Source organism: Corvus moneduloides, chromosome 2 (assembly GCF_009650955.1).
Source record: "Corvus moneduloides isolate bCorMon1 chromosome 2, bCorMon1.pri, whole genome shotgun sequence".
NCBI lineage: Eukaryota > Metazoa > Chordata > Aves > Passeriformes > Corvidae > Corvus > Corvus moneduloides.
In genome coordinates, this window is record NC_045477.1 from 43,034,802 (window position 1) to 43,053,834 (window position 19,033).

The 19,033-nt window shown below is 40.4% G+C and overlaps 1 protein-coding gene across 10 annotated transcripts in view; it reads left to right on the forward strand.

The window, feature by feature from the left end:
* Nucleotides 1-374: 374 nt before the first annotated feature.
* The window catches only part of GRIA4 (glutamate ionotropic receptor AMPA type subunit 4), a 216,971-nt gene continuing 198,312 nt past the window's right edge, over nucleotides 375-19,033 (forward strand). For 9 of the 10 annotated variants that reach the window (XR_004238199.1, XM_032099275.1, XM_032099277.1 and 6 more), the window contains exons 1-2: nucleotides 386-600; nucleotides 1,736-1,894. Coding sequence is in view for 9 of the 10 variants with exons in the window: in XM_032099275.1 (XP_031955166.1) it covers nucleotides 513-600; nucleotides 1,736-1,894 (247 nt within the window). In the remaining variant the exon portion in view is untranslated. Of the gene's footprint in view, nucleotides 601-1,735; nucleotides 1,895-19,033 lie in introns of all 10 variants that reach the window. The other variant, XM_032099284.1, reaches the window with a different exon arrangement.

Here is a 19,033-nt window from a genome sequence, read left to right on the forward strand (position 1 = left end):
TGGACTCCGCGGCCAGGCGCGGGGCGGAGCGCGGCGCGCACGGCGGCAGCTCCCGCCCGCGGCGGTGCGGGCGGCGGGGGGGGGCGCACGGCGCATGTCCGCCCGCGCCGCGCCTCCGCCAGACGCTGCCCCCCGCCGCCAAACTCACCACCATCTTCTGCATGTGCAACATTTGCAGCCGGACACACACCGCTCCCCGGCGATGGAGACTGCGGGAAAAATCCGCCGCGGCGGCATGGCTTGCTGAAGCGGCAGCCGGGAGAGAGGCAGAGCGCGAGCGGGAGAGGATAGCGAACAAATACTAAAACAAAACCACCAGACAAAAAAAAAAAAAAAAAGAAAAAAGAAAAAGAAAAAGAAGGAAACCTCTCTTTTTCTCTCCCTTCCTTTTTTTTTTTTTTTTTTTTTTTTTAATTTCTGGTTTTGTGTGTATCCTGCTCGCCCTCGATGCCTCTTTGAGCAGCATCCAGCGAGCGAGCGGGAGAAGGCGAGACAGAGAGGCAGAAGAGAAGATGAGGATAATTTGCAGACAGCTTGTCTTGTTGTTTTCTGGCTTTTGGGGACTAGCAATGGGAGCTTTTCCTAGCAGCGTGCAAATAGGTAAGCGCTGCATTGGTCTGCGTGCGCGTGTCCAGGGGTTTAATCCTTTGCGAAGTGAGTTGGAAAGGGGGCTCTGAAGGCAGTTTTTGCAGATTTCTCCTCCAGCACCATCCCGTTTCCCTGCCTTCACGAATCATCCTCGTGGTTCTGTATATGTGCCTCCGTGTGTCCGTGTGTGTAAATATTTCTGTGTGCGTTCGCGTGCGGGAGGGAGGATGCTTGTCTTTTGCAGAACTCCTTCCAGCCCCTGGTGTGCGATATCGGCACGGCAGGAAGGGGTTTGGGGCTGATGCCCCTTGGCTGCTTCATCCCCCTCCGCCTCCCCTTGCTTTTGCCTGACTCCCGAAGGAATGGCGAGTCCTGGGCACCGGAGGTTGCGGTAGCCGGCAGGGATAGGGGGTAAAAGGCAACGCCGTCCTTCGTTTCTCTCTGTAGTTGGAAAGTTTAGGGTTTTGTAACTGTCTCCCTGTAGTCCTGTGCCCCATCCTCACCCCTTTCCCATCGCCTCCTGCTTCCCTCCTTTCGGACGTGTTTCAGATGGGACGCAGCTATCTGAATTCTTTCCAGCTCAGCTCCATCACTGCATCATTTATGTGGACTTGTAAAGATGCTACTAATAAGGCTGAGCTGCTCCCTGCCTGCACATGGCTGCAGAGGAGAAAAGTTCATTATATTCCTCTTCACTGCAGATTATCCTGCACCGAGTTGGTATTTTCTTTTTTTAATCCAGAAAGCATCGTTCCGCTTAATCAGCCCGCCACTTAATGTGAGAGGCTGTTGAGCAGCTGAGTTACCAGTGTGTTCGGATTCAGGGAGATGGAGGCTAAACACTTTAAAAGGTCACTGTAATCATGACAAATCTGGGTATTTATGTATGAAAGGCTGAAAGCCGAGAAGTCAGAAAAGAAGCATGAATGCATCAGGGAGGTTAAAATCGATTTGAGACAGTGATTTAAAGGCAATGGTTGTGATTATGAATATTATTAGTTCCTTATCCATTAAAGTCTTAGGACTTGCCTTACTGTGCAGCTTTAGGAGAGACAGTTGCTCAGTCTAACAAGACAGTAAGTAGCTTGCAAATTATTTACCCAGCTTCTTTTGCTTTTTGCCTTTTTTTTTCCCCTGTTTTTTGTAGGTGGTCTCTTCATCAGGAACACAGATCAGGAATACACTGCTTTTCGATTAGCAATCTTTCTTCATAACACCAGCCCCAATGCATCGGAAGCACCTTTCAATTTGGTTCCTCATGTAGACAACATTGAAACAGCTAACAGCTTCGCTGTAACAAATGCCTGTAAGTAAACATGCCACTGATCTGACCACCTTACGGGTAAATTGCAGTATCAAGAACAGGAAAACACATCATTATCTTGCATTGTAAATACATCAGGAAGTCTGTCTTCGGTAAAGATACCCTTCGCAGAAAAGCAAAAGGGGCAGCAGTCCTTGTTAGTTCCTAACTGGAGCAAAATCCCTTCTCCTGCCTTCTGCTGACTAACCTGATGTGACATTTACTTTAGTGTTATTACTGTAGTTTCTTGCTTCCTGGTTTCTATGGAGATGAATTTTGTTGTTGTAAAGAAAAATTATGAATGTCTCAATAAGTGCATTAAACCCCACAGTTACTCTTGTTTGCTTCTGTGCATGCTGTGCCTTGAGTGTATTTGATAATATATGATAATGTGTGTACTCCCAAATGCTTTTCTAATGGCTGGAAAGGAGACAGGGAAGCAGTGGTGTGCAGGATAATAAATCTGAGTTGCTTGACGCTGCAGTTGATCTGGTGATGTCACTTGAGGCAGCCCTGCTCTTATATTCTAGGTTGTAAATGTCTCTTACCATTTCGTAATGCATACATCCTGTGGATATGTCTCTATGCATCCATACATTGGTGCCAAATCAAGTTAGTATCTGATCTAGTTGATTTCACAGACCACCTCAACTGGAACAAATATTCTCGTCCTACTATATATTTTATAAACACACACACCCTCCCACATAGACACAGATGCACATACACAATGAGAGGAAGACAGAGCAAGAAATGCCCTTAACAAATGAGGTAATATTTAATTAATTTATTACTAAAAAAAAAAGCAAAGTCTAATTAGCTGAACTTGCTACACTTCAGTCACCTCAGGGTCTTTATCAGTGGTAAAAAACCACGTCCTAGATATGCCTAATCTCTGAGAGGGGCAAAGCATTATTTCTATTTATTTTCGTGTATGTCTGGCTTCTTAAAAGGAGTTCATGTTATTATGTAAGACAGTGGTATACAGTGGGGCAAAGCTGAAGACTGTAGTAGCGTTACTACTTTGATGTTCATATTTCAGGACTCTGTAGGTTTTCCTCTGTGGCTCTTAAGTTTTTGAATCCCTCCTCTTCATTCAAGAGTGAATTGCCTCTGGAAGTAGATGCACTAAGCAACATTGCTGAGCGAGTTTAAAATAGCAACATGCTGGAGAATGTCTTAGTGTTCATCGTGCCTTTAAAATACGTGTCGTGTTTCTCTTCACTTTCTCACTGCCATCTCTGTGGCACTTTTTAATATGTAAACGTACAGTATGCTGTGCAGTTCTCATGAATAATTTATTGTATGATTGCTAAATTTATTTATACGAGTCTTTGCTACTTCAAGTTTCAGATGACCTTGCCACCTTATTTAAGAGGAAAAGCTTCTGAGCTGCCAAAATGGCTCCATTCATTTTGTGCAGGAAGGACTGATGTCCCATAAAGTGTGAATTCTGTATTAAGCAATGTATTAGTTGTGTTTACCATGGAAATCAATATCAAATTCCCTAAGGTAAAAACATTTCAGAAGATGCTTTGAAACTGGAAGGAATCAGGTCTATGCAGGTGTAGTTCATTGAGAAAATATTACAATTCATGTCAACTTTTGCAAGCACTGATAATATTTATTCCATGGAGACCAATGACACAGTACCTTTTTCAAACTTACATTTTTAGTAAAAGAGGATGGGACTAAAATATTTGTGTACTAAAATTAGTGATTTTAGGTGATTTCAATTATTTTAGATTCTGCCTATGCATCTAGTTCTGAGAATTTCTCAGGCTGTTGTTACTTTCTGGATTAAGGATATTGCTCAGTATTTCCATTTGAATGTTAGTGAAGTAATTCTGATTTGCACAAATTTTAAATTGTCTAAAATTGGACCACTTTTCTGTGCAAAACTAAACACCTTAAATTCAAAAAGTGTTTGCTCAAAACTTTGCCCGTTTACACTATTTGCAGCAGATTCTTCTCTCATTCCAACCACCTTGTTATTTTTGCCTTAATTTAACTGAGGAATATCTCTCCCATTATGTTTGCTGTCATTTATAGAAATAGTGATTCATAACCTGATCCTTTTTTCCCTCTTTAAGCTGAACCCAGTTTCAGTTCCAAAGTGTTTAATGGCTTTAGAAATGATGAATCCTTGTAGTATGGGGGGAGGCAGAGAAGAAAGGGAAAAGTATATTTATGTGCTTGTGTGTGTATGCTCATATAATTCTGTACGTCTGTGTTAAAAAGAAATAATCCTAGAGGCCTTATTTATGTTTCTATTTGCCACTTAAACCCACATGTATTTTTGCATTAGTCCACGTTTGCGTTTATTTCATGTTTTCCAGTCTCATGGCAATAATCTGACTACATCGTCTTTTTAAAAACATTTTAATACTGAAGAATATTTTTTAAACAACAGATCTTCTCCTAATGAAATGTAGGCAAACCGACTGGCAACTGAATGAACATATCTCATGTTCCTTAAGCTAAATGTGAGCAGAATCCTGCAAAAATCAATTGTCTGATAGCTGGAGGACACTGGTTTCCATGTGATTGAATTTGCTGGCTTGACAGAGGCTTCTAAAGCGCAGATGTGAGTTTTTCTAACCTAATTAAAGAAACCCCCACCATTAGCTCTGAATTAAGTGATTTCATGGCAATATGAAATGAAAACTCTTTACTGAACTGCTGTGAAACGGTGGCTTTGGACCTTGCTGTTTGCACAGAAATTACTCAGAGCACATGTCCCCAGATATACAGCACAAAAGCTTTAGAGCTGCTGGACTGAGATGAATATGCATGTGAGTTCAAGCATAAAGCTCTGAGACATTACCAGTTTCCTCTGTTTCTGTTTCCATTTGCTTCAGAGGTTGCTTGTGAAGATTCAGGGCCTGACCCCTTGCATGTGTCAGGGACAGTAGACAGATTATTCCAAAGGATTATGGATGGCATGCCAGCAGGTAACTCACTGCAGCACTGGAAAAACTTTAATGTTTTTTTTCTTTTCACTAGGTAAAAAACATATATCAAAATGTTCACCCAGGAGTACTTTTGGAATTGGAATCATTTTGTGTATTCAGTGTCATAGCTAATTTCCAGTGGTTATTTTATGTGGTTTTGTTTTCTTCAAACAGGCCTAGAACATCAGTATTTTTATTTTAAATCATGAATGCATATGAAACATGTTGCTTTAGCAGATAGAATCTGTTGTGAGTTAGCAAAATTGATCTGATCTATATCACTCTGGAGGTTTCAGTCCTTTTTCTTTTCCCTTCACATTTGCGTGTTTCATTTAAACTCTGTTCATTTCTTTTGCACTACATACATTATTCAGAGAATCCCTCTTACTGACAGAGCTGAAATTATTCCAAAACATGAATAGTACAAGATTCTTACTCATCAGAACACAATACACCGGAGCTGAAACATTTGTCTATTGGCATACGTTGGTTTGCACCTTATAAGCAGGAAATTCTGCTCATGATTAGAAATCTACCTGCATTCAGTTTGATTTCAGATGCTGGAGCAATACATTGATTTTTGGAGAGGACTGTATATATTTATTCTTTAGCTGAACGCAAAATAATTTTCTTCCCTCCGTGCACCATCTGTATAGTACATTATTATATCTCAGCAACACAGTCAACATTAAACATGCTTGAATACTTAGGAGAGGTAGTGCTATAATTTTACAAATAGCTATTTGCCTTTCAGCTCTTGTTTTGAGGCTGAGAATTTTTCTGTTGAAGTTTAAAAAATCCTTAATGTTTAGCAGTCTGCAGTTCTTGCACAGAAGTAGGCTAAAGGGGAAGAAGAGAGATTGATTCAAGTCTTTCATTAGAGTTTCATACTAAAAGTAAAGCTTTTTTCTCTTTGAGTCTGTTTGACTTCATGTGTATTCTGATATGAATTCACCTAATAAGTGTGATTTAGGGAAAATCAGACACTTCTTTCCTCTTTTGCACTGTTCGTTTTTACTAGATTTTAATCCCAGTAGGTACAACCTCCCAGAACATAACCTTGTTTATTATGTGCCACATGGATGAAAAGAAAAGGCCACTGGAATCAAAAATTTTCTCTCTTGGAATAACTTTCCTCTTTCTTCAAGAGTTAGTACTTTGATTCTTATGCCCTCTAGATTTATGTGGGGTTGATGACCTGGAATGGGAGGGTCTGATTCTGCCTCACCAGTGGGAGTGAAGTTTCTGGGGAAGGTCTGCTGAGGTCAGAGACAATCCTGAGGACAGACAAGAGCCTCCCTTGCCACCCTCCCCCCTCTGTGTGTCTGTCTCTGGGCTTGTGCATGCTACTGAGGGGAGAGGCAGTGTCATTTTGGAGTTAAATTTCTGCTACCTCCAGAAAGCTGAGGAGATAGACTTGCATGTAGTATTGCTCTTATATTGTGACTGTCATTTTACCTACAGCAGTTTCAACTTTGATTTACTCAGCTGCATCATAATGGGATTTTCATTAAATTTGGTTATTAATTCTGCTTTATAGTTACAACTCAATTTAGCAATAGAAGTATAACCTTGGTTGAATAATCAGTGTCATTTAAAACCATGGTGTTCTTTATTTAGAAAGTGAGATTTCATACAGCTGAATGGTGTTTTGCTATCAAGAGCAGTGCAGTATTCCCAAAGATGCAGTTTGGAGTGTGTTGGGAGTTACCATACAGTCAGGTTTTAACTGCAAAAGCAGATAGTGTACCAGTTGGCTAGAAAGATGGAACTGGATTAAATTTTACCCTTCTAAGATAGGTTTGATTACAAAAATCCTTTTGAAGTGAATGTGTTGCTTTAATTCATGGAATTTATCTCAAGCTAGACTCCAATTACTGAAAACAGTTTCTATTAATATTTTTATTATTAGCACTTGCTGATGAAATCAAAGAACATGTGTGTACTTGGGTGTCATCTGCCATAGGAAGGATTCTGTATATTTTTAAGAGATAAGAACAACCATATTTGAAGAGTTTCATATCTCTAAATGTGATATTTGTAAATAGTCATACAACAGAGAGAAGATCAACTGTCAATATCTCCAGTCCATCAGAGTCTGGTTTTAATTTTCAAGGTTATTGTTGAGAAAATAAATGATGGGCCTTCTCTGACATACAGTCAGATTTCTACCCTAAAAATCTATAACATCTATTTCCCTGGCATTAAACACAATTATTGTCCTAGCATGCTACTGGACTGACAAAAACTCTAAACTCAAAAGCTTTATAGTAGCCTATAGAAATAATTTAATATTCATTTCAGAGCATTACTAAGAAAGATTGTGTTCCTTCATTCCTCCTGCAGAAGCCAGTGCAGTGCGGTACATGTTGTGTAGGACAAAGCACTTTAACAAGTAAATTAAATTGATTAACTTCAGCTTTATCATTGTATTCTAAGTTGGTATGCTAGTCAAAATAACTCATGCATTTCATTTTTAGGTCTTGATTGTTTTGAGACTTGCTTGTTCATGAGCAGGGAAGACGTCTGCTTTGATTTCTTAACCGTTTTAGATCCTACTATGAATTGTGCAGTTTCAGATTGGGAACAGGTGAAGTTCTTTGTATTTAAACATGTTGGACCAAATAATCATTTCTCATAGTTCCTATTCCTTAATATATGACTGATTAAAGGGTACAAAATTTGTGCTAGTGCAAAAGTGAAGATGTCCCTATGATTGTACCAGTGTAATTATAGGGAAAAATTGGCCTCTTCTGTGGATTTCTATTCCTCTGGGTACTTAGCTTGAGGCAAAGATTTTGGACTAGTACAGCACCAAGTCTGCTTCTGCAACTGAGGTGGGCATACCAAAGTTATATGATAGGACACAAAGTCAAACTAGATAATTTATTCCTGTGTAAGTAAAGAATTGTTCTGAATTTTGGAAAATAAATTCACTCAAAAGTATCTGATCACAGTGTCTTGTTTGGAAATTTTGGTGTTGTTTTACTTTTAAAAATTTTCTCAGAAGTTTTAACATTTTCCTCTGTCTAGTTTGGCTTCTTACATAGCTTCTGGGTTTTATTATGGCTTTTAAAGATCTTACTGGTTTTTGTCAATGTTGATATGGATTCAGTGCTTGTCAATGCAGTTATATCTTAAGTAATCTCAAAAATTCTATATTAACGATATCTGCTTTCAGGCACCCAAGTTCAAATAGAAAGGCTACCCTGCATTTTGGCACTCAGAGACATTCTAGTATTTTCCAGAGTCGTTAGCAGCACCTGCCCTCCTGTTGGGAACTGCTTGCTCCTGAGCACTTAGGAGAATCTGTCCTCCTCTGTGCAATAATGCATAGGGCAAGTGTCTTCTCTCGGTAGTGCTACTTCCTTGTGAGGACTGTGTTTCTTCCCTACTCTTTTTCCCATGGTCCAGATGAAGTGTCTGCCTGACTTGTACAAATAATTGCAGCTATTGAGTTCCTGGCTTCTTATGGTAAGAAGATGGAACCACAGTGACACATATCTTGTCACCCTTGTCCTGGCAATGCATTGGGGAGACCCAGCTCGTCCTTCCTCTTCACCAGTTCTTCCAGAGCTGACTATAGAGAAATTTTATGTTGGACTCAAGTGGGAATACCAGGATACTTACAACAGAGCTACTGTAATGGCTAGGTTTTGACCAGCTATGCTAACGTTAATAAATTCCAATACAAACACTGGCCCTTGTCCTGCAGTTTTTTCCCCCAGACAGAGCTGGTTTTGATCTAAATAGTGGCTCTACCTGAGCAGTGATTGCAGATTGGAACCTCTCATAAAGAAGGAATAGTAGGAATCCACTTTTTTTGCAAGGTGAATATGTTCTCATTTTTAATCTCATAGCTCAAATTTTTAAAAGTATTAAATTACTTAACTCCTGTTATTTTTAAAAACCAAAATGTTTAGACATTTCACCCCTGGTACATAATTGCCTGTTTACAAAGAGAGTCAGTTGGGCAACTGTTTTCTTGTGTTCCACAGGCTATTTCAGTGTTGTATTTATATGCAGCAATTGCTCCTGAAGCATGCAGGCTTGTGCAGTACCTTTCACTATATTCATGGCCAACATGCAGTTATTTTTTCTGGTAAATAAAAATACAACCCAAGAGAAAGAAGTACTTACACTTTTCACTAGCTTATTTATTAGATTTTTTTTGGGGAAAGGCTTTAAACACAGTTTGAAGACATATTAAAATACATAATTATTTAACTACTCAAAACAGCTCTTCTGTTTCTCACTTTCAGACCCTCTGTGGGGTAGATCATGTGCCATTTCTGCACGCACAGTCTTCCAGTTGCTTCTATGGTGTATTTTCATAGTAAACTTTTAAACCCCTAAATGGAACTTCATTTTTAATTGCACATCATCTTTTTGTACAGTTCAGGTATTCCTAGTGCCTATCCATCAAATTGGTTTAGGAAAGTTTACAGGTAGAGAGAGTTAATTGCTGAAAAGAATTGAGACTTTCATGTTTTGCTTGCCTGTGTCCAAGGATATGGAATTTACATTTTCACATTGCGATCTAAGAGGGTATGCATATGTTAATATTAGAAATTATTTTGCAAAATAATTAGGAATTATTATAAAAAATATTCTGGTTTTGTTAATTTCTTCCTCAGGTATGCATTATGCTTCATTCTTGATGATCATCAAGGTCCCTTTCCAACCCAAACCATTCTGTGATTTCTTTTTATTAGAGATTTCACTGATACCACAATGTCAGGGTCTGATCTGTTTTCCCAGTGGGTAAAGTGATTCATGTAATACATATTCAAGGTAGAAACAGCAGAAGGAGAGGAAATAGCGCAAAGAAAGTACAAAACATAGATTATTATTTATCCCCAAAAGTTTCCTGTTCTACTTTAGTATTCCTGATGTTCAGTAGAAGTGGTTCATGCGAGTAGTTAACGTGAAATATAGATCTGGATGATGCTGTGTTAAGGTCTGGAAAACACTGAGTATAAGGGAAAAAGATATCAAACACGGATACATTCATGTAAAATTCAGGAGAAAAAGCTATAATTTTTTTTAAATAGCATGTGTCCCTCAATACACTGAGTCCTCTGTTTCCTCACCTAAGTTGATGAGGGGAAAAGGGGAGAAGATTTTACAGACCTTATGTCTCAGCAGAGTAGTGTAGGATCTTCATTTAGTGATTTCCTCCAGGTTTTCTGTGTGGATCTGTCCCAGTGAGGTTTGCTAATAAAGGCCTCCAGCCTTCGTAATTTCCATTCGTTTAAACTGCGAAGAGTGTTTAAGAGTGGACTTTTCAAAAACACTGCAGCTGGGAGGATAATTTCCTTTAAAAATCAATAGTCATGGGGTCTTGGCTGAGTCAGGAGTTTTTCTCACTTACCCTCCAAGTAGAACGCACAAGCCAAGTAAAAAGCTGGCTTCTGGGGCTGCTTGCACATCCTGTTAACACCGTCTCTGTATCTTGGTGTGTGACCTCCAGTTGAGAACTGGTCAGGGGTTTTTCTTTCTCAGGTCCTTTTTTTAGAAATCATTATCTTTGTTCAGTGCTTCTCTTGGGTGGTAAAAGCAGCAGAGTAATACTGTAAGTGATATGTTATATAGATAATCATTAGAGTTGCTGTCTGCAGGCACAAGCAAAGGTCCAAGAAAAAGAGCATAAGAGGTGTATTGGGAGGACCTTCATTGGCATCTCTTGCAGGATTACGTATGTCCCATGAACGTGCGTGTCTGGAAGGTCAGGTGTCGTTCCGTATGGAAGTGATCCAAGTCCTTACAGATGATGTAGGAGAGATGTGAAAGCAGTCTGGGGGAGGAAATGTTGACTGATGGCTATGAGCATCATTGCTTCCAAGAAGAAAAAGTAAAGGTCACCAAAATAAGTGGGAGTGTGGATAGCATGTAATAATGTTCACAGATTATTGTATTCTAAGGCTAGATGGGACCATTTTGGACACCCAGTGAGATCATCAAGATGCTTGTCAGCCAGCCTCAATACCTTTATCCAACCCGTAATTTTTTTTCCTGAATAAATCCAGTGTTGACTTGAAGACTGAAAAAAATCACAGATAAACTGTCATATCACCAACACATCATTGGGATATGTCACCCAGTGTCTTTACCTGTGTTGAATGTAGGAGCCATAGAGAGTAGGCAAGAAAAAAAATGCCCGCTGGGTTTATTGTTGGTCTTTACATAATCAGCATGATTTTCATCCAGTTTTCAGAGCTGTGAAGCTCCCAGAGCCCCTAAGGTTTGTTCTGGATGGTTGGTACAGCACAGCACAGAAGGGTGGTGTGGGACGCCCTTAGTAGCATGGCTTAGGTGTGCCAAGATGTGAGGACTTAGTTTTTTCAAGTTTCAACTTGCCTTGAAAAATACTTAAGGTGGATACAAACAGTGGGGCTTTTTCCCTCTCGTAAGAAAAAAACATCTCCTAACCCCAGCAGGGACTGTGGCTTGAAGCAACAGTAGTAGAAGCTTGGTAAATAGGTTCCAAGACCTTTAAGTACATTTTTGCTAACAAATGTATGCTAATCCCCATTGTTTGTATTCACAGATTCATCTACCTACAAGTACAACTTAATGGTCATATATGTTACACATATTTCACTTTCTACGAGCCACAGAGGATGTGAATCTATTACTGCTTTCACCTGGAGCCTCTGGGCTGTTAAGAGATCAAGAGTTACGAATTTAGCTTTGGAAATCCCTAGTTTCATCTGCTTTGTGTGTCAGAGGAGATTGCGTCCTGAACAAAACATGACAATGAATGAGATTTAAAACACAAGAATATTTGCAGAAAGCAAAAGACCGAATAAAGGAATACAAGAAGTGCTCCCATAGCTGTCTTTGATGATCTGTTGCACTATTCTGAATAGCAAATGTATATAGAAAGAATAAAAAAAGGACAAACCCTTTCTTTCCTTATACTATATAAGTCACTAAAACAGGGACAAATAGTAACAGAAGACCTCAACAATTATTTATTGGTGTACTAATAGCTGTATTTACAATGTCCTGTTTACTACCACTCCATCCATTAAATGTTTTAATTAAATAATTTATTTTTCAGTTATTATTAAAATCAGCTGGAAAATGGAAAGCTGTTTTCAGACAACTCAGAAAAAGAACCAGGTACAGTTAGTGCAAATCCATGTGTGCAGCAGATAATTGACAAGGTTTCAGCAGGTGCTGTGTGAGATGATTTGGAGCACAGGTGGCAGGTGGTGTGCCCTGGTTCTTCAGGCACCTTTGCAGACTCAGAAATGAGAGATTACCTGGAGTAAGGGCTTTAATGAGTTTGAGATCTTGCTCCTGAAGCTCCTGAAGGGCTCTTTGCCCTCCATTGACCCTCAGTTGGGAGGGAGAAGGGGTTCAAGATACATCAGGAGCTGTGTTTTAAAGAAACACCATTATTCAGTGTTGGGGAAAGAGGTTTCAGAGAGCAGAGAACAGACTGACATGGAGCACTTCTTGCTGTGTGGGGTATTTTCTGCTTCTGAAAACAGCTGGAAGGTATGGCTGGTGTGTGTGAACCAGGGATTATAGCTGGTGTGAGCTGACATGACTTTAAAAGACTTTAAGGTGAACATGTGGTTGTGCCAAGCTGGAAACTTAGTACAGAGGGGGAAGTAACACCTAGTCCACATGTCCAGTGAAGCACAGGAGGAGTTAAAAAATACGGAAGAGCATAAGACTAAATAATACTGTTCCAAGAGACACAAATAAAATTCTGTTCTCTTCCATCAGCTCTCTTCCTCTCCCTGTTTTTTTATTGTTACATGCCCCAGCTTTACATGACAAAATGGGAGCAGTATTCAAGATGCACCACCAGTGGAAGCAGTTGACATGGTGCTTCCCATGCTCTGCACCACCAAGAAGAGTATCTTTGCATCCCAGAAGCTAAGTCAGAATGTCCCAACCTTACCTTACAGCTAGGGACAGGCTGTTGTGGCTTCTGGGTTCAGCACCAGCAGACACAGCAGCTTATTAGCTCCTGTAATGTATTGATTGCAGATAACTGTCAGCTTAACTACTGCAGGGAAAGGAAGGAAAGGGAAACAGCAAAAAACCATTTGCTTATTTGTTACAAACAGAAAAGAAATTACGTCCTTATATGACCTCAGAAAAACTCTGCCTGTTCCCATCTCTGTTTTACTCCCCCAAGTCAGACTTGGACTCCAACATGTCAGCACTTTGAGGGAGTGGTGGTGCTGTACCACAAAAAACAGTTCATGCAGATGAATTGGATTGCTTCCCTCCACTCTTTTCTGGGTCTCTAACAGATGTTGAAGAACTACTGTATTTTTATTTCCTGATGAAAGGACCAGAAAACCCATCATTCTTTCAGTTACTGTTTATGATGGGAATCTTTTGCTCTTCAGCTGGCAGGCACAAGAGCTTCACACCTTAATCACATTTTCTTTGTCAGATGTTCACATGCTATGCTAAATGAGAGACTAGCAGAAAATCCTTTGAGCAATTACAATAATAGGATAATAATAATTATTGCAGTTCCTTGCACTTACACAGTGTCCCTGAGATTAAAATGAGATCCAGCATAATGTTACCCCTTTGAAAAGGTATGGATATCCACTTCCAGCAGCATCACCTCAAGAAACTGCTCTCCAGGGCCTCACCCTCCTCCTCCCTTATATTTGATAAGGTAAAGCAGGGCTGTACTGCCACCTTTCTATTCACGTCTGTGAGCAATTGACTGCACAAATGAAGTCATGAAAGAGAATGTGAATGAGAGGAATCGGCACCATGAAGAAGTTTTTTTTTCCTCTTGTGCCTATAAAAGGCAGGAGAACATTAAAGGATAATCTCTCCAGTTCAGAGGGACCATGCTTACATAAGATATTTTTCTTTCTTGACTGCACATCATGTAGGTCTTAGAAGTACTAGTTAAGAGAGTTAAGTGTGTGCCACCAAAAATGTAACACATAGGTATTGCTTTAAGCCTGTTGATTCCTTAAGATGTGCATTACAATAATGTACTGCCTTCCTGTCTGGAACTGTCTGTGAAAAGTATTGTCTGCAAACTGTTGGATTATTGGCACAGTAAATTAGCAGTTCCTATCCACTGAAATAAAATCCCTTGGGCCCTCTTCTTGGCCCAAATAAAAGTGTTTCACATTTAACTAAAATTAAAAGGTTCAATGTCAAGCTTTCAAAACTTTGTACCTATTGTTAGTGCTGTGATGATGATAAGTTCCTTATGGTATGTGACCATAACAAAGTACTGCTATAGTTTTTTCACTGAGACAAAAATAGAAAAGTGATAGAGAATCCTAGGGTTTGCTTTTTTTTTTCTTGTTGATATAGGCTCTTAACTTTCCACATTGAGAATACAGAACAATTCCAGCTTTTAGTGGGAACCTGCCCCTTTTTGTCAACTCTCTCAGCAGACAGAGATGGAAGCATTAACGAAGCAGACTGTCTCCCTGCATCTGTAGCATGGGTGACTGAAAGAATTGTTTGTCACGTCCATTAATGTGGCTGGCTATCCTGATGCTTGACTTCAAGAGACAAAATAATGGCTCAGACATCCTAAAATTGAGGATGTACCACAATTCTGCGCCCTATATAGCCAGTTGTAACCCACATCCGACCTCCACTGGGGGCAGCATGGATATGGCCATTCCCAGTGCCACACTGGATGAAATACTTCTACCATGGCCCATCATCATTGTATGAGAAGGCAATCTCACAGGTTGTGCTGTAATACTTCTCATTCTCTTCTCTTCATCCTCACCAAACAGATGTTTTTGTCCCTGATGTCTGTTTGGCTGTAATCCGCTGGAAATGATAACGCCTCACAGTGGCCTCAAAGGATTGCAGTCAAGGTTTGCTGGAGTATCTCATTTCTGCCACTTCTGTGTTTACCCGGGTAATTCCATCTCCATTTGGCTTTGTGAAGGACATGAGGAGAGCAGAACATGGCTGGCAATCCTGTCCTTCTTGGGGCCTTTTTCTCCTGCATCTACAGTTCATCCAATAGAGCCCCTACCCAGATTAATTTTTGGAGCTTGGACTGTTTTCTTAGGATTGTTACTTGTGTTTCGAATTATGCACTTGGTTGACATTTTTTGTATCCAAGAAAGGAGGTTTGGGATAATAGGAACAGCTCACTGCAGCCACACTGCAGCATTTTGGGATAGTGTCTTAGGTTGAGGTGCAGAGACAGATACATGCAAAAACATCTAACTTCATTTCTTCCATCTGTATGTAGAGAAAGCACTATAAAATATTTTAATACCTTTAAAATGGTGTATTTTGGCTTTATGTGGAGAACTGTAAACCTTTAGGAGACACTTTTCAGGAAGAGACTTCTTAAGTACTTTAAGCATTGCGCATCCTGGCAGGGCAAATTCCAATGCTCTGTTGGAAGCCTGGATGGCAGTTAATTTACTTAGACCAAGTTGTTAATTTCTGGTTGAAACTGTTGCCCAGAAGTCTGTGTAAATGTGTAGAGCTGACAGAGAGCTGTCCTTTTGTACATGTATTTTTGTATTACTTTCAGCCACTTCAATGATCAAAATACTAAATCTAGCACTCAGGCAGCTTTTGGATTTATGACAGTCCCTGAAGGACTTTGGCTTACAGTTATACATATAGGTAGTTTTGAAAATTTATTACAGAAATAATAACTCTGTGATAGCATTCATCCAATTGCTTATTTAGAGCACCCAGTGGGAGAACAAAAAAAAAAAGAGCAGCTAGAAATTCCCAGGGCAAAACTTTGGCTCAGTGCTCTGCTGTCCCTCACAGGGTGGGGAAGTCAGAGACATTTCAGAGACTTAAGGCAGTTTTCAGAATTTGCAGAGTTGTAAAACCGAAGTGAAATTTGTCCCTGAGCAGCAAGTAGTCCATTTAACTGTATTTCAGGTGCTGTCCTTACATATTTCAACTTAATTATTGTTTTCTAATATTCAGGGATGTGCACATACACTATAGAAGCATTTAGTGAGTCACCTCTGTCCCGCTCCACATGCTCAGAGGATGACAGTGATTTTTAGCAGCTTGTTCTGCCCCTCTTGCTCCTCTGTCATTGTCCATGGTGTTGCCCAGAGCACACTCTGGATCTCAAGAGACTACAGCAGATCTCTTGGGTGTAGGCAGTAATGAGGGCACCCCGGAAAAACAAGAACAGGCCGCTGGAGATGAGTGAAGTCAAGTCCCAGTGAACTGCCTGATGTGGTGTTGTCCTTCCTTCTGCCTTCCCTCTTGGGCCATCACATCCACCAAGCTTTATGAAAGGAGCCTGCCAACTATCAGGGATGATTTTTACATATATATATTTCATATTTTTTGTCATACCTGCCATCTGTGTTTTCTGCATTCTCTAGTCAAAAAGACCAACTGTGACCTGAAGGAAAGTCCTTCTGCAGAGAGGGCAGAAGATGTCCTTCTAACATGCATGTCTTTGTTAGTGATGTGATCAAGCGTGAGCAAGAGATGTGACCATTCAGGTGTGATCTTTCAAATACGCTTGGGATGATGGTTTTGCTTTGATGTTGATTTTTTTGTTTGGGTTTTTTTGGAGTTTGTTTTGTTTTGTCTCAAATTCAAAACCAATAAGAATCACCTTCATAAATCTTAGAAATCTTAAAAAAAAAAAAAAAGAAAACTCCAAAGTGGGTGAATGTGGGCAGGGCTGGTACTTTCCATTTCAGCGAGGCACACGGGGGCAGGTGTTGTGTTGGATTGATGCTGTTTCACGGGTCATTACCGCCCTGCGGAGGAGCTGCTGCCTCACGGCCACCAGGGATGTGTCAGTGCTCCCACGCAGGGCTGTGGCACCTCCTCACTGCAGGATGCCGGTGTCCCTGCAGCCGCCGTCCCATCCCATCTGGGCCTGGGGAAGGGATGTGTACGCACTTGGGTGACAGGCAGGGCTGGTTATCGGATGGGGTGAGGTTTAGCTGGTAAAGTTGTTCAAAAGTCGGGGAAGCAGCAGCTCTTTGAGAGTAATGGAACAAACCTGCCCTGAGCTCCAGCCGTGCGGAGCAGTGCCCACCTCCGTGGCTGCCTGCCAGCTGCTGGGCTCCAGACATGGAGCTGCCCACCTGCATCCCCACAGGAGAGGGTGATTGGGCAGCGGGGCTGGAGAAGGCATCAGCATTTCTTCCATAGAGGTAAGAGCGTAAAAATGCTGATTATCAGCTTCAGGCTTACTGCAGGGAGAATTCTGCCATTAAAAGCTCAATTGCAGCCACTAAGATGAATATAAGTGACTCCAAAAAGAGGTGATTTCAGAGGGAAACTTTCAGACTTTTTAATAAGCAAAATAATTGGTGCTTGTTTGTATGCCTTGAAACTACGTGGGGTTTTTTTCTTGCTCTTCAGGGTTAATACACTGTGTCCATGTCATAAGAGCGTCTGCTAAGTGTTTCTAGCAAGACATCTTGAAATGCTGCCAGAGACCTGGAGATCTGCATACCTTGTTCTTAACACAGAGCGACAGCTTTGAATCACACATTGTACCACTGCACAGCCAGAATTGTAAATACCGAATTTTAATTATCAGGTATATTCATAATTCATTAATAGGAGGTAGACAAATAGACTGGGCTGGCTTTGCAGTGCAAGAAAGATAAATGGAAGATGCTGCATAGATAATAGATGCTTCAGTAGAATGTGTAGAATTTTTCTTTCCTCCATTTTGTCTTGCTGCAGCTATTTTTCTTGGACTCTCAAAGACATTCCAGGAAGAGGGGCTGGAAATAGGACAAATGTACATTCATCACAAATGTTCAGAATTCTGAAACTTAGCTTTAAGCACAATGTGAGCTGTTGAATGCAAAAGCTCCAGGATCAGCCATGATGTTGTGTATGTTTTGTGGCAGATATTTCTCTAGTTACTTAATAGCAGCCATTTAAACTTTGGATGTATTAAATAAAGTAATTCTTAACCACGTCCATTCCATTTGTTCTTGGATATAGAAGTTTAACTGACTTAATGTTAAATATTCCAGGAATTGCTTATCAATTTAGGTGATATGATAGATGATATGTCATTGATTTAATTACGTAAAACCATGTTTAGGTAATAAATTTTCCACAATCTTTCTCTCGTTAACATACAATCACCTGCTTCAACAGTTGTTTTTCAGGCTAAATTAAAAGTGTGTAGGAAGTGTAAGGTATATTCAGTATATCACATACTCAACTGTAACTTGAGTCTAGATAGCAGAGCACACGATTGCCTAACCATCAGGCTGGCTTTGGAGAAGTAATCAACTATAAGAAAATGATGAGTACATAATTTTAGATCATTAGAGATAATTATTGTAACTAGGAATGCTTTTAACCTAAAAGTGAATAAATGTGTAAATACTCTGCAGTATATATGCCCATGGCTTGAAATACCATTTTAAATGGAAGATGTAGTGGAAGATAGAAAATGAAAGTTCTTTGTTTATTCAGAATATCCTTTTCTCTTGTGTCTTTAGACTCTTAGGATGAAAATGATATTTAATACAATGCACTGTTTGTGTGAAGGCTTAGTGTCAGATGTATGTTACTTTGCTCCTAAATGGGATAGTTCTTTGTCTGGATCAGGGCTTGGCTGGGAGGCTCCGTGGCCTCCACCCGTCCCCACACCTGGGTGTTTGGAGAGTCTGTGGGAACACAAACTTCCAGGGCCACTAACTTATTTTACTCTACATCATGCAGTTTAGTTGGGAACATAATTCATAGATTTTGAATGAAAAAGGTACCTGTAGTTTTTGAAGGTCAAAAAAAGCCATCATACTCCATTGATTGCCTACTGTGAAAACACCTGCTTATAAAATGATATTCAGAAGCATACTTAAAAAGTCATGGCAGGCAGGTGAAGTTCCCACTGGCTGGAAAAGGGGAAACATAACCTCTGTTTTTAAAAAGGGGAAAAAAGAAAGACACAGGAAACTAGAAACCAGTCAGTCTCACCTTGGTGGCCAGCAAAGTCATGGAGCAGGTCCTCCTGGAAGTTATGCTAAGATTTAGATTAGGTATTAGGAAGACATTCTTTCCTGTGAGGGTGGTGAGGCACTGTAACAGGTTGCCCAGAAAAGCTGTGGATGCCTCATCCCTGGAAGTGTTCAAGGCCAGGTTGGATGCGGCTTTGAGCAGCCTGGCTTAGTGGAACGTGTCCCTGCCCCTGGCAGAGGTTGAAATGAGACAGCCTTTCAGGCTCCTTCCAATTCCA